Here is a 16,408-nt window from a genome sequence, read left to right on the forward strand (position 1 = left end):
ACTTTCATGTCCCAGGGCTTGTCTTTTTTTTTTTTCATGGCTGTAATGAAAACTATCTATGAGAAATGTTCTTGTTATCCTGTGAAAACTTGAGAGCTTGAAAAGAATGGTAAGCTCAATGCTTGTTTCTAAAGGAATGAGGGAAAATCAGGATGAAATACATTTCTGTTTTCAGTTAGATTACTGGTGGCACTGATTATTGTATACCATTTCCAGCAAAATGCTTCAGAAACAACTGCCTAAACAGCTTAGATTTTACTACCCCGAATTGGCAGAAAATAAATTAGTAAGGAAACATCATGAAGGAAAAAAAAAGATTTCAGTAAGAAGACTATCATCAGGGTCTTAGAGGATAGTTTTCTATTTATTTACAGAGATAATAGCACACGTGGCAGGAGTAAAATAAAATTAGCAGAAATTTAGTAACTGGAGTTTGGTACAGTATCATGAATTTTTTGTGTTACTGGATATAGCAAAAGAAATGTTAACCATCTTAGATGCATTTTAATATCTCTTATGTTCAATTTCATCTGCAAACACATGCCTGCCATTTCCTGTTTAGTTTTTACTGAAAATGAACATGAAATAAAGAGATCTCTCACGGAGATCTCTGTGATATAATGAAGATAGAAGCCTACGGGTAATGCTTGATTAGGTTGTTTAGTTTGGCTGGTATCTTCAGTGTAACATACCCTATGGAGAAAAGGATATATGTTTATCTATGCTGCTCATTAAGGGTCTACTGAAATAAATGGAATAAATAAATAAATCACAGTGTTCTCTGTATCTCAGAAACTTAGGAACCTACAAATCTAGTACTAAGGTTGAAAATTCCCTAATGAGTTTTTGGTTAATAATTTCTCCAATCCCACCATTTCTTCTCTTTAAATATGTGGAAAAGCAAAGGAGTTAGGTCTAAATAAAAATTCAAGAAAGTAATAGTCTTAACCTTGCAAAGCCAAAACAGAAACATAGAAGCCACCTGATATGGTCACTTTCTAAGAATGAGTTAATTGAAATTAATTTGTTTCTCTCTCAAGAGCTTTTCATGAATCAATTCTTAGTGGTATGACACAATGAGAAATATTAATGCAGAAAAGAGAACTGAGAAGGAACAAGAACTTTTTGAACTATAGGCCCAAACTAATATATAAAAGTTTCTGACATATGCTATGCTCTAGCAAAATAAAGATATAGTAAAAATGACAGAATTTCTCTACCTACAGTTAAAGAATATCATGCTCAAACCTAAGTACAAAATAGCATCACTGGCACAAGAATCAGTTTGCCAAGTTCTTTCATGAATGCTATTACTAAATGATACTTGTAGTTACCCTGTGGATTAAGCAAAAATCTACTGTATGTCTCCTCCAATCATTCCACTTATTGCACTGTATCTTATTTGCCTGTCTTCGCCACTAGATGCCAAATTTTTGGAAGGAAGCGAATCTATCGCATTGTTTCATATCAGATAAATACATTGCAGAATAAATTAGTCAAACATCTTAACAGTTATTTTGTTATGAAACTAAACTGTCAGGATGTACGATCTCTGTTTCCATGGACCAGATTCAGGTTTCGTCATGATTTCCTCAAAAAGGGAGAACCAGAGGTGTTCCCACTGGGGCCACTGCTTTAAGAAGCATCATTTATCACTGATTAAAGTCTGAGGGCTCTGAGGCTCAAAGAGGTAAATAACTTGCCCAAGCCTCATCATTCTTTAATGGTGGATTTCAGGCTCCGGTCCAAGTCTGTCTGTGCGCGTTTCACATTCCAGCCTGTCCTGATGAAAAACACAGGGGAGCCTAGCACATTTGTTCCTCTCTTACGTAATACACGGACTGCTTCTTTTAACCTGTTCTTTGGCGGATGCCCTACCCTACCACTGGCTGTTAGCTCTTTATAAAAGAAAATGCTATTATCTTTAGATATAAAATATGACATTACTTAAAGCCTGGTACTTATTTCAGTACTTATTTCAATTACTTCCGCTAGAGAAATTTAGTACACAGTGAATCACGTGGGGGAAAAATAAGGCATGAATGTAATTTAAGACAAGAATGAATGACCTATAGTAATGTACCCTAAATCCTGTAAAACATTACAAACAAACCATGGGTTTTTATGACGAACACATAAAAATGCCAATGTTTGCTACCAATGTGTTAATGGTAAGCTATCAAAAGAAGAAATTTTATTTCTTATTCATAACACTAATCCCTACACAGTTTTGGTCATAAATGCTAGCCAGAAAGATAGACAAAATGCATATGAGAAAAACCTGTCTCTTCCAAATAATTTTAATTACACTAAACTTGAGGTTTCTTGCACCCTCAATAGCTAGTAAATCCACGTATAAAACAAGATCAAGTTCTCTCTTTTGTTCTGTGGAATTACAGAAACAGATAATGTACAAATGCGTATCACACAGTATTGCAGAAATTTTAAAAAATGAGTTATCAATGGATATAAGGCACTAAATAGAAAAGGCCTACATATTTTTTAGCAGACATTTGAAAATGCTTCTTTTAAGTATCTACTTAGAATAATTTTATACTGCTTCTAGAAGACAAAGAAAACCTCTTTAATTTTCTCTGTAACATTGTATTTTGGCAGTTCTGCCATGAGCCACAGGGAAATCTTTTGTTTACTAAACAAGTGAAGAAGTCTTTGATTTCTAAAATCTCAGAGGAATATCTGTACAGCTACCTAAGAGAGTTCATTAGTCTTGATTTAACACCAAAATAAAGTAAAACCATTTATGCCAGTCACCTTGAGAGACAAATTTCAAAAGTATAATGGAAAAAACACACATATGTAAAATGGGCAGAAATCAGTTTTAAATGTTCGAAATACCAAATGTGGAATCTTAAGAGTGTTTTTTGCATTTTTAGTAATAACTAAATGCAAAAAAGTCACTCAATACAGTACTCACCCTTCACTTAAGTTCCCAGGTAAGCACAAACACACAAAGAAATAAACAGTTAACTACTATAGTTCATTTATTTTAAAAATAGGGAATAAGCAAAGACAAGTTCAGAGGTGGTCTTAGCCAATTCAGAAAAGAAATCTGACAAGCATTTAACGATTTTAAAGGAGAGAGGAAAACTATGCTCAGTCAAAGGTAATTTAAAACAGAAGACCATTAAGTTTTTATTTCACTTCTCTAAATGTCCATAGCTAAATAGCCCAAAAGTAGTTTGTAGCAGCCACAAGGGGGCAGCTTCAGATCTGAAGTTAGGCTGATGAAATTCACTCTGGGAGATGGCTTTTCACATGAACGCTGCCCTGGCCGATTTAAGCAGGGAAAAGGGTAGACCTGTGCGAGGTGTAAGGACATGAAGGGGAAAGACGGCAGATAAGCCAGTTTATCCGCCTTGCGCCCATGCACATCCTGCACTGCCCAGGGAGAGGCTCTCACTCTGGGATGTGCATATTTCCTCATCTAAACGGATCCACTGGCCAGAGGAGCAGGGACACTGCCCAGGCTTCCTGTGTCCTTTGGTTTACATCCTAGGTAACTCATCTGGCTTCCTACACACCCTAATATGGTGTGGGGGAAGGGGCTGCAATTACTGGAAGTGGCCACCTTCTTTTGTGACTTTCTACTCTCGTGCCTTTTTAGTTGACGTCAATCTACCTGCAAAAGTGTGATCATCCTTGGCCAACAGTGAAGTGGGGACAGATCTGGGACAATAGTACAACCCTGACAGAGCCCTTGAGAGGTCCTGCCATTCGTCACTCCAAACAGCTCTGCCATCACTGCCTGAGACAGTCCCACGTCATTGTTTACTATTGAAAATTTAAGACACGCAATAATTTTTATACTAACTTGTAATAGATGACAAATAACCCTTAGCTAATGAAACAGCAAGCAAAAAAGTGACTTTGAGACACAACAATCTGGATTCTAGGAGAATGCCCAGAGAGAAACAAGCAGAAAGGAGATGCATTTTAATAGCTGTATCACAGGTAAAATCCATGGTCAGCCGACAGCCCTGTAATGAGCAGTTCATGGGTTGTCTCTGCCAATTTCTGCTGTCAGTCTAAACAGAATCAACATACAGCTGGGAACACCAACAAAAACAGATTTCAAACTGGCTCTGTAGAGAGAGCTACATTAAGTTTTTAGATGAAGATAATGAAGTACAAAATAGTCTCTGACCTTAGGAAACAGAAAATCCATTTAAACCACATATGAGGGTGGGGGGAAGAGGAGAAGGGAAGTCATAACACAGTGCAGTGCATGATTAAGGAAGGCTTCATGAGATGGCCCTCCTGGGATGTATAAGATGCCTGCACACAGAGACAAGGAGAGGCAGGCATCCAAGATGAACAGAATTACGGTCTAAGCAAGGCGCTAAAACTGAAAAGGATCAGGTCTTGTGAACAGACAAGTATGACCCTGGCTGGACAGAACAAAAATGGAACCTGGACATTTTGGGCATGTGATCGGGAAAAATGTATATAAATCTAAGTGTCCAAACACAAAGGTGGGAAATATACTAGAAGTGCACTTCTTGCTGCTCGATTGCTACTCTGTCTAGAGAAAGATCTCTGAGTCAAGTGTCAGCAGCATGCCACGCCCAAGGGTCCACGTGGGGAGAGTCTAGAGTGCAGAAAGTGATGCCAGAGGGCTTTGCTTTGTCCACAGTGGGGCTGGTAACATAACAGTGTTCAAAGGCTGCTTGGGAAATTGGAGTCATTCTTAGTTGTGCCTATTGACAGCCTCAACTTTTAGACAGGAGCAAACCTTTATCTGAGGACTGTGAATCCCTTCTGAGGGCAAATAAATAATTCAGCAAGTTCCGCCAACACAGGTAAAACCTACTAATCTGCTGCATTAGCCCACAGATCGGCTATATATGGGGTCACGCTATCATCAGTTAATGGGAAGGGTGGGGAGTTTTGACGGAACTGAGAATTACAATAAAGCATACCATGAAACTGCAGTACCATGATAAATCTCATTGCATAAAGAACAACTCTAGTATTTTTCTGTCTTATTCAGAATATACAACTAATGCGTACTTGTTTCCAGGTTTCTTTCCTTCTAATGTATTTAGATGCTGTTCAAGGGTCTCCATAAGACTGCTGGGAGCCTACAATAAGAAAGTACAAAATAAATGTCTGCACTGCTTTCTTTCAAAATAAACACACTGGAACATCACTGTAACTTTGTATGGTGGAGGTCTGTGTACCCCAATACATATGGGAGATAATTTCATTCCAGGTGCTTTTGGTACTTAAGTATTTAAATTTCACACAGTCTCAAACAGGCCCATCTTACATATACATAACTTCATTGCATAACAAATAGTGTTACAGTGTGGTTTCAGTGTATAAATTACATTGGATAGACTTTTTTAAAAGATATTATTTAAATGTAGTAAACAATTAAATTCACAATGTACTTCCGTAAGAACACAGTGAAAAAGTAAAGATATTTACATGCAAATCAAAAATATAAGTGCCCAAATACAAATGTACAGAAATATGAAAATACAGTAAAATCTCACTTATCCACACTTGACTGAAAGTCATTACTTTATTAAAAAAGGGAGAGTGAAAGTTGTGGGGGGGAAATATAATTTTAATAGTTGACCACAATTAAGATTTCTTATTGTTGAGCTATTTATATACATAATATAGGGACTTTAGAAATTATTAATGTTTTAATAAGACTATTGCATTTTGACAAATTTAATACATATTTTCAACTTTTAGTAAGAAGTACCTGAATGTTTGTTTTCATAATTTTTAGGCAATATAAAGTGATGGCATTTTACTGTATATTAAAAAGAGAAATAATAGGTTCATATAAATATTCTACCCCATCTATTCTTCAAGTATTAGAAATCTAATTTCACCTTTCTTGAAAAATCTTAACTCAAATTAGACCTTGACAGCAGCATAGGCATTCAAAGACTATCATAACATTTATAAATTAATTTTGATAACTGTTTTTTAATTAATATAAAATTAATTTTGAAGCATTTTAAAGTAACTATGCTAAATGCTGAAATAGCTCACAGAATTCAAGGCAATTGTACATTTTACATTGTACCTATAATGACAAATGAAAATAAAATTCTTACTGAAATATTTTAATTCTGAAAGTTCAGATATTTAATATTCATTTTCATTTTACTAACATGCTCATAAGCTGTTTTAACAATAATGACTATTATATATGTAATTACATGATTATTTTAAGTGTAAACTACTAAGTGAGCCAAACATAAATTTACAAATTAGTAAGTGAATAAAAATATTAAATTGACCAAAGTGCTGAAGGTAGGGTACAAAGAGATAGCTAGCTCTATGAGCATTATATAAAAAGTTAATGTCTATAGAATAAATGATTACCAGGGGATATAATAAATTTTGAAAACTATAAAATTAGAATTTTTATATACAGCTCAGGTAAAAGTGGACCTAGCAAATTACAGTAAACTAAAACTAAGGGTATACTTCTAAGCTTTAAAAATTGAATTTTCAAGAGATAAAGAAAATTTTGCTCTACAGCAAAACTATAAACTACTAAGATGTGATCACTTAATAAACAGAATGTGCACTGTAACCTTGAAAAGAAGACAGAAATGGCTTCACAATTTTTAGATGAATCCACACTTGATAACTTCGAAACTGCCATATTGTCATAATTGTAATCATTACAATTGTCAAAATAATGGAACCTAGGAGGCCTGGGCATAGAACTTTAAAAGATTTAGGTCCTCTGAATATTAAATGCAATATAAAAGAAATGTGATTCTGTGCTAAATCTGTTTAAAAAATACTATTTATAGTTACAAAATAGAGAACACTACATTAAATTGACATCAAATTGATAACAAAAGAAGTAGTTATTTTTTCCTATATAATTTCTTAATTATCTAAAACAAAATGTAAAAAACTAGGATGATAGTTTGCAGTTTCATTTTTTTCATTTAATAATTTAAGAAAAAAATTAAAAACAAAGTAGCAGTTAAAAAATCACAATAGTTGAGACAAACACAGACGGCAAAACTGACTCTGAGGTGTCACTCTGCAATGCACTGCACATAAAATTAAGTTTGCAGCACTCTACCTTAGAGGTTCAAAGATGTTTTATTATTTATATCTCTTATTAGCACATTTAAAATCTAACAGAAATAAACACAAATATTTTCAGAGGGAAAGGAACTACTGTGATAATAAAATTCGTGAGTGTAGGAATGCTGACCTTCTCAAGTGCATCTATGGCACTGAGCGCATCCTCCCATGCAGCAGACAAAAATGAAAACTGTCTCAAATTTCCAAAGGGGCAAAATTTTGACAATGCCTCTGCTGTTGTAAAAGGAACTTCAGAATAATTAGCAGTACCCTTAGTGGCTTATTTTAAATAATGCTGAAGTCAATAGACCAATCAGATGAAAACACCAACCCAAAGAATAACAGGCAGCTTGTGAAAGCGAATAAATAACAGTGATATATCACGGTTACTGATTCAATGGTACAGTCTTTAAAAGAAGACATTTCTTTACCAGTAGTTTTTAGATCAACCAGAATTCCTGACATTAAAACCTAAGATGTTTTTCATGAATGGAGATATATTAAATTTGGAACATGCATGCACACACACCAAACAGGAAATAATATTTTGAAAATCCTTTTCTTGGAAAAAAATTCATAGCTGATTTTGAAAGGAACCATCCATCTACAACTCAGATGCTCTAGATTCTAAAGCATCATTAAAACCAAATGAAAAAAAAAAGGCAACAAAAAGAGCATTCTAATTTTTGATCATTAGCTCTAAGAAACCACTGGAAAGAGCTGAGGAGGAAATATTTCAGTTCTGATATCACATTCACTTCTTATCTAGTACTGAACTTTTGAGTATTAAAAATATTTTTCTTCAATATTTATAAAGCATTTAAAATGCTATTATGATGATATTATATGCACAACTTAAGAAGGGCTACAGATGTACACCGTGGCAGATTCATGTTGATGTATGACAAAACCAATACAATATTGTAAAGTAATTAACCTCCAATTAAAATAAATAAATTTAAATTAAAAAAAAAGAAGGGCTACAGATGCCACACTGGTGTTTATTGTGCATTTTCTAAGTTAAAAGATATCCATTCAATTCTTCTGTGTCATCTTGCTGCAAAAGGAATTCTAATCCTTTCTCAGTTAGGAACAGCCTTTTCCTACTGCCAGTCGATAGGGAGCCCTTCTGCTCCCCCCTCTTTAATCCTCTTCCTTGGTGGGTATTTTTGTTCATTGCCATGGCTAGATTCAGTAGTCATGGCTGCCACAGAGAAGGCTGGCAGAGAGCAGAATCTAATCTCAGAGATCTTAGACTTTACACAGGTTGGCATTTCTGACCCATTTCCAGATTAGTCTTGGTTTACCCCTACCTGAAGGACTAACCCTAGAATAGCTCACCTTTCAGCTTGTATCAGACCATATTGTCACAACGGGTCTAAACCCCCATCCAATGATGAGCCTCCAATAAGACCGATGGAGACCTCTAAATAAAAATTAGGGAGTGTGTTTAGTTTTGCTGCTCATGATCCCAACAAAAACCACCATTAGGTTACTTGTTAAGGAATTTCAGAAGCACACAATACTTTTGAATTGAGATTTAAATATCTATTGGAGAAATGAAGTAGAGGATTTTTTTTAATAAGGAGGTAATTTTAAAATAAATGCTAATATTAAAGTTTATGTGACTCTTAAGGTCATAACAAAAGCAGAGGAGAGAGCGTTACCAGTGTCTAATGAATCTCTGCATCAGAACAGCTTTCTACTAATACCAGATCCAGAGCAAGATTTATCTTCTTTAAGGATGAGGGTGGGGCTCTGTTCCTCAAATTATGACAATACAGACATCATTAAATAAAATATTATGTCTCTAGACTTGAGAGATTATATAAATTATAATGAATATTACATATCATTAAAATTAAACCCAAGTTTATAAATCTTCTTTTAATAATTTTCTAATTTTACAAACAAAAAGGTATTTAAATATTCTTCTAAACCTTTCTTTGTCTCCCTTCAGACTCTGCCCAAACTAAGTGAGACAATTGAGGACCTATTTTCTTCTTACCTGCCAGCCTATTAAACAATATATCTAGTTTTACTTCTGTTCCATGGCAAGAACAGTCTATATAGTTGAAATAAAGATGATTCAACATTTCTAAAAGCTAATCTTTGAGTTAAATATCCATCTTTTTTGGGGGGTTAACATATAATTTATCTAGGTTAGTTTTAATGTTTATTGTATTTATATTGTATTGTATTATATTGTATTGTATAATGAAAATGTTTATTGTAATTAATTTTAAATGAAAGCACACTGATTTTTTTGCTTTTTATTATAGTGATACAAAATTCATAAATTTTTATCTAATAAAGATATTTTTAATAGTATTTTATGCACACTTAATCTTTAACCATAACCAAGATGATACCAATATCTTATTTAGGTATGTAACTGATTAAAGAACACTATCTTCTCATAGTAGCAGAACTACTTTATGCTATTGGAAGTAGAAAATAACTTCCATAATAGAGTATAACATACTCTAATAGAAGGTGTTATCTCCCAAATTTTATTGTTTTTAACTTTATGTTTTGGCTGTACCACACAATATATGGTATCTTAAATCCCCAAGCTGGGATCGAACCCACACCCCCTGCATTGGTAGTGTGAAGTCTTAACCACTGGACTGTCAGGGGAGTTTGCTATTGCCCAACTTTTAAATCAAAAAACATAATGCCCTCATGTTCTGAATTGGTTTTTGAGTTTTATTTATAAAGAATCCTTGGTATTTAATTGATATTTTAATACTGTAAATACAGAGATCATTACTTTGGGTTTCTCTGATTTTTAACAAAAATTTAAGGCTAACATTATTTAAATATAGAGACACTTAAAGGGATAATAACTTTTTTTTTTTTAATTTACAATGATAGGAAACTCAGATATTCATTACTGGTATATATGATGACAGTTCTATATTTTCTCCTATCATCTGTTCTGAGCTAAAGAACATGTTTGGGACCGAAATTTACTATAACAGGCCAACAAGCTGATTCAACAAAAACAGTTCCAGCCAATTAGGAGAAAGGTCCTACAATAACTCTGTGCATGTGTGAATGGGCTCAGTTCTCCATCAGAGGAGCTGTACACTGTACTCTCTTGACAGATAAAAGGATTCATAAGGAAGCACTACTACTGCTTTTGCTTTCTAGAAAGTCTCCAGAAAAAAATCACTATCTACCACTACTACTTTTTTTAAAAAAAGGTTCTTTTGTATATAGACATTCCTCCCATTCATAGGGGAGAAAAGAATTAGTGTAGTAGAACTATGACATCAGTGTTCTCCTCATTCGTGCCCCCTTCTCCATTCCTGGGACACAATGAAAACTAGAACAAGCAGAATAATAGTTCAAATGTTCTGATTACATGCCTACGAATAGTCATGTTTCATGAATAAAGTACCTTTTAAACATTATTTAAAGCTTCCTTTTGGTTCAAATTTAAGAATGAAAAAATGAGCTCAATAATTATATTCAGTTGTCTTTCAAAAAGAAATTTTTTAAGAGTAGGAAAATCTCCATATCTCTAGAAATATATTCAATAGCTAGAAAAAATAAGCAAGTTAGAATGATTTCCAAGAAAGGTGGTTGGCCTACATTCAAAATGCATCAAATGCTTACAAGACTCTGCCCGCAGTAAGACCATTTATGGTAAAATATGGATTAGTAATTTCATGCATACTAAGTTTTTCACTTAGACAATCACTCACCTGAGTGAGGTCAGGAATGTCACCTTTATCAATGCCAACTTGCTGTGGATTAAAAAAAAAAAGTTACTTAACAGGATTTAAAAAATTAATTTCTTAGATCACCTAGAGTATTAGTTAAAAGCACAGCTCAATCTTGCTAAAAAATAGTTGTTATTATGTACATTAATCTCAGTCTGAATATGTGCTTTTTGTGTAGTTTTCCCATCAACAAAAGAGCAATGATTTTGGCAACAGAGTTAGAAATAACAAATGAACAGAATTTTGCTGAACCTAAAAAAAAGAACTTAAGAAACTGAAATGTAAAAAATTTCCTCCATGGTTAATGGCAACTAGAAGGAAGCTGCTTCAAAAAATGAGGAAACTCTGTATATTAATATGGATATGGCTGTAAGATACATTGTCAAGTTAAAAGCATAATCCCAGTGTATATGGTATACTGTTATTGTATAGTAATGTGGGAAATAATTATGTATTTATTTTGAAGCAGCTTCCTCATCCTATAATTTATTTAACAAGTCACTTATTAATGAACATTTAAGTTGCTTCCCATCTCTTGTCATTGCAAGCAATGCTGCAGGCATCATTTTCCACTTGTGTGGATACATCTGTAGGGCACATTTGTGGAAGTAGAATTACTAGATAAAAGCACATGTGAATTTTTAATCTTGGTAGCTTGGGTAAGGAAGAGAAGGGAGTGAGGGATAGAAAAAGAAAGAGCTAGTAAGAATGCAAATATGGGAATAGATTCACTTTTTTAAGGTCAATCAATGAAGAGGGTATACAGGAGTTCACTATACAACTCTATCAACTCTTTTTATAGGTTTGAAAATTATTCAAAATAAAAAGTTGGGATTAAAATACAAATCGTAACTTTAATTCTCTCATGCTGTATAAATGAGGAAATTGAGGCTTACAGAAAAACGTATCTCTCTGAGAATCGAAGTGTTTTGTTAAGCTGCTGGAAATGTAGAAGCACATGCAGGAAGTGTAAGTGTCAGGCTTCTGCAAAGACAGTATGTCAAACTGGAGAGTGGAAAATCCACATGAGTGACACATATGAGCTAACTTCTCCCTTTTGCCTTCTCTGTATCTCCAAGAAGGTCTTTCAACTTGGCGGTATCGACATTTTGGGATGGTAATTCTTTGTTGGGAGCTATCTGTGTCATCCTTATACTCATATTCTTTCAAATTATGGAATTATAAATTAAGGCAACTTCACACTTCTGTATATCAATACCTCTTGAGATGATCTATTAAAATACTAATATGAATGAAGTCAGCATGTTTGAAATTAAAGCATTATGTGTGTGTATTAGATGCTCACTCGTGTCCGACTCTTTACCACTCCATGAACTGTAACCCACCAGGTTCCTCTGTCCATGGAGTTCTCCAGGCAAGAATACTAGAGTGGGAAGCTGTTCCCTTCTCCAGAGGATCTTCCCGACCCAGGGATTGAACTTGGGTCATCCACATTGCAGGCAGATTCTTTACCGTTTGTCCACCAGGGAAACCAAAAGCATTATAGATTCTTAATAATGGAATCACGTAGGTAAAAGGTGATGTGATTCTATTAAATGGGTAACTCTGTTAAAGACATAGTTTAGGAATTCTTTCTTTATTTGCTATTTTTACTGCCCTGAACACTTAACTAAGGGGACAGAGCTTAAGTGTGACTGTATTACAGAAATTTCATCACTTTCTGTCTGTAAGTATTCTGGGAGACATAACTCCTACGAGTTGGTATTTACCTTGGAATCACAAACTAAGAATAACTTAGTTCTATAAAAGGGAAGTGCGTTTAGCAGACATGCCTATTACCTGTTAAATAACCATTTTACAAAGTTTGAGCTGTCTGCTTTAGAAGCTTCAGCATAAGAATTCAAAACATGGCAAGTTTTCTGTACTTCAAGCAATTCCCCTGCAAAATGTGGATATGGCCATAGGAACTATGGATATTTCTTTTAATATGATAGACAAATCTAATGTTAACATTTGCCAAACAGCCTATAATAAAGTCATATTTCATAAACAACATTGTGGAAGTCTCCCACACATCCTTCAGACAAATGGTGTTAACTACAGGGCAGCTTACCAGGCAGAAGTCCGTACAAGGTACCCACACAATCACTTTTCGTAGAAAGAGAAGGGTTGTACATTTGTTGAAAATTCTCTGTATTTAACATTCATAACCAAACCACTAAATATTGGTATTCAGTTAGTGTTTAAATTATGGACAATGTAATTTAAATATGAAAGAGAACACAGCCCCTTGCGATTAATATTTATTCTACTAAAAACAACTTTGTCAATTAGTATCCATTCTGGGCTTTCTTGATGGCTCAGATGGTAAAGAATCTGCCTGTAATGCAGGAGCTGCAGGAGACATGGGCTCGATATGTGGGTCAGGAAGATAACTGGAGAAGGGCATGCAACCCATTCCAGTATTTTTGCCCGGGAAACCCCATAGAGGAGCTTGGTGGACTACAGTGCATGAGACTGCAGAGTTGGGCATGACTGAGCAACTCACTTTCACTTTTTTTTCATCCAATCTACAAAAAGTCTTAGTCATAAAGTTCGAATAAAACAAAAATACTTAAAACTCTCAAAATGACATCTAATTTCTGTATATCTCCTTCTCAGCAGCTTAAAATGGGTCTGAGATAACATGAGGTTATCGAGACACAAAATAAAATTTTACATGTAAGAATGGAATGAATTGATAATAAGTACTCCTTTTCTCATGAAGACCTTGATCCCAGCCTTTTCATGTTGATTAGAGAAATATATACCTCAAACTGTAACATGTCCAATGCTTTATTTTTCTGATATACACAATATCAGATGATAACACTGGAAAGAATGTGTACCAGGAATTAATTGAACCGTGAAATAATCTTCTGCCCTGGGTGCTTAGGTATCTTTTCACAGGAAAAAAGTAGGCAAATTTTACTAGATTATACTGATACTTATGGTTAAATCATGGGAAAATCATATCAAATACAAAAAACTTGTGTAGCAGCAAAAGTTTCAAGCAGTTCTATTTTTCTTAAAGGCCACCAACTTCAATAAACCCATGGAAGTACACATGAATGCTTTAAAGCATTAATTTATACAGCTAATCTTTACCTTTTGTTTTCCATATTATATAATTTTTTTTAAAAAATTCTGATTATAAACCGAACAGGTCTAAGCTCAAAAGATAGCATTCTGCAAGATTATTCTGAACTTGGAATTTGAATGTGACGATTACCATTCCCGTGAATAAATGAAATTTGAAAAATAACACAGGCTAGAGTACTTCTGAAATTACATGTATAAAACTCCTATTATTCCTGTGTTATAGCCTGAAAATGGTGAAAACAGCAAAAACACGGGATAAATGTCCCACGTCCACACCATTTTATTCTTTGCGGATGAGCTTCAGAACCCCTCTCACAAAGTTGAGGGGTTAGCAATCAGTTAGCTGACACGCCAGGGAACCCTTAATTCATCCTGACAAAGGACTGTAGTAAAATGTCATAATCTCCACTATCAGTATGAGTCGATCATTGGATTTCGTAGGAGAAAACACCAATTTATGGATAACTCCAGGAAGAGGACTGTATAGCTACACAGTTACTGTGATTACTTATAAAGAGACATCATTAAGAAACAATTTATAAACTTTATAAAATTAATTATACTTTGTTTCCTTTTTTTCTTGTGTTTAAATCATTTTGACAAAATAATAAAGTAAGAAAGTAAAGAAAAGTATTACATTATTAAAATAATGAAGTAAGAAAGAGTTTATGATTTGTCATTTACATACTGAGAACAATGGACAGACTTTTTATGGGCTTTTTTCTAGGATTCAATACAAAGGAATAACTTTCTTACAATCAAGAAGAGTCATAGGGTGGGATGGAGGAATGAACCACCTTGCAAAGCTGTGAGTGAGCTCAGCATCCACGAAACTTTTATTTGGACACAGAATGATCTGACTGAAATGCAGAAGTATGGAGCACAGATCTGGGTGAGAACCTGGATGAGATGACTTCTGCCCCTAATACGTTGTGACTCTGGCAGAATGTCTTTCCAGATTATGAATTCTACTGTTTATTTCAGATATATGAGTTAATATTACTTACCTCTGCAACTTTTAGAAATTCAGACACGCGTGTCATCCTAGTTAGAAATCGTTTGTAGATTTCCAGAGCATCTTTACATTGTCCTTTCTTCATTTCAAAAAACTTTTCTAGAAGAGGCAGATAAGCATTTCAAAAAGAGTATTATATTCAATCTTCTTCTAAGCTTACCCTGATACTATTACTTACAACTTTAATGTCTGAATTAAAACAACTGGCACTAAAATGTATGCCAAGTATGAAAACACCTGAACAAGGGAGGTTCCAGTAGTTCAAGAAAGGTATTATGTTCTACAGTGTCTCACACAAAACAATTTAAATAATGAAAATACAGTTAAAGTAGAAGAATATATCCATTGTAAGTTTACTTCACGATCTATATACCCTGGTACTCAGTTTCAGAAAACTACCCCAAATTCTTGCTGATAACAATCTCAGAAGTTATGACTGCATCTTACAGCATCTTTATTTTCTTACTAGTTCATTATAAAGCAATAATCTATTTATTATAATCATTTATAAACTTCCCTGAATTAAAGAATTCTTTAAATTGTCTACATTTCATATAAATAACACTTGCTTTTACCGCTCATCAACTAATTCTTTCAAACATTATTCTTTTAGTTATAAAACAGTGGAGTTTCATATTTTCTGGTCTATAATCATATTCTCTTTCTCAATCTTTAACTTTCTAGAGAGAATTACAGAATCCTTTTGCTGCCCTTTTCTGCCTCCCAAGACTAGAATTCAGCCATGAATAATAATTACAGTATGAGACTGTATTTTCTCCATACATGTTTTGAAGAAAACTAGTATGTTAGCAGTGGTTTCCCTAGCCAATCATTCCTCCATTCATTCAGGGAAAAATTATTGTCATTGCAGACAGAGACACAGTCAGCTGATGTCTACAATAGCTCCCGGGCAACCTTAGATTGTAACTGATGGCTCAGTATATTCATCATTTTATATTTGCAAAACGTATGCTATTTTTATGCTTTCTCACATCTGAAAGTTCTAGATTTCATTCAGCATGTTATTTTACTACCTCAAAAGTATTTTTAATTTTCTTAAGTTGAATAATATATAATTACACAAAGAACTAATTATCAAGGGTAGCTACTCATTACCTTCAGTTGTCAGTCTTTTGGTAATTTTACTTTTTAACATGGATCTCCCCTGTAGGGCATTCAAGAGAAGCAAAAAGACCAAGAAAACAAACGCATAGTGTTTTCTACTTGTTAAGATTTGAGAGGAAAGTGGATCTTTTAAAAAATGACCAAATTTTAGGATACCTTCTTTATCCACCCTACCCTGTGTTCTCAACTAGAGACAGAATTATGTATGGTGCTATACGGGAACAAATCTTTCCAGTTTAAACCTTTGAAAATTAGGACCTATTCTGTAAAACACTTTTTTTCTTTTAAAACAATCTTCCCCAAAACAATTTCTTCTAAGTGTCTTACTTTTTTCTTTAAA

General features: G+C 34.1%; 1 protein-coding gene across 16 annotated transcripts in view; it reads right to left on the minus strand.

Moving 5' to 3' along the window:
• SNAP91 (synaptosome associated protein 91) overlaps positions 1-16,408 on the minus strand; it is a 169,277-nt gene that overhangs the window by 78,610 nt on the left and 74,259 nt on the right. For all 16 annotated transcript variants that reach the window (XM_061427323.1, XM_061427319.1, XM_061427322.1 and 13 more), the window contains exons 8-10: positions 14,936-15,042; positions 10,809-10,850; positions 5,032-5,102 (exon numbers count right to left, since the gene is read on the minus strand). In XM_061427323.1, coding sequence (XP_061283307.1) covers positions 5,032-5,102; positions 10,809-10,850; positions 14,936-15,042 — 220 coding nt within the window. The remainder of the gene's footprint in view (positions 1-5,031; positions 5,103-10,808; positions 10,851-14,935; positions 15,043-16,408) is intronic.

Source organism: Bos javanicus, chromosome 9, assembly GCF_032452875.1.
Source record: "Bos javanicus breed banteng chromosome 9, ARS-OSU_banteng_1.0, whole genome shotgun sequence".
In the NCBI taxonomy this organism is placed as follows: domain Eukaryota; kingdom Metazoa; phylum Chordata; class Mammalia; order Artiodactyla; family Bovidae; genus Bos; species Bos javanicus.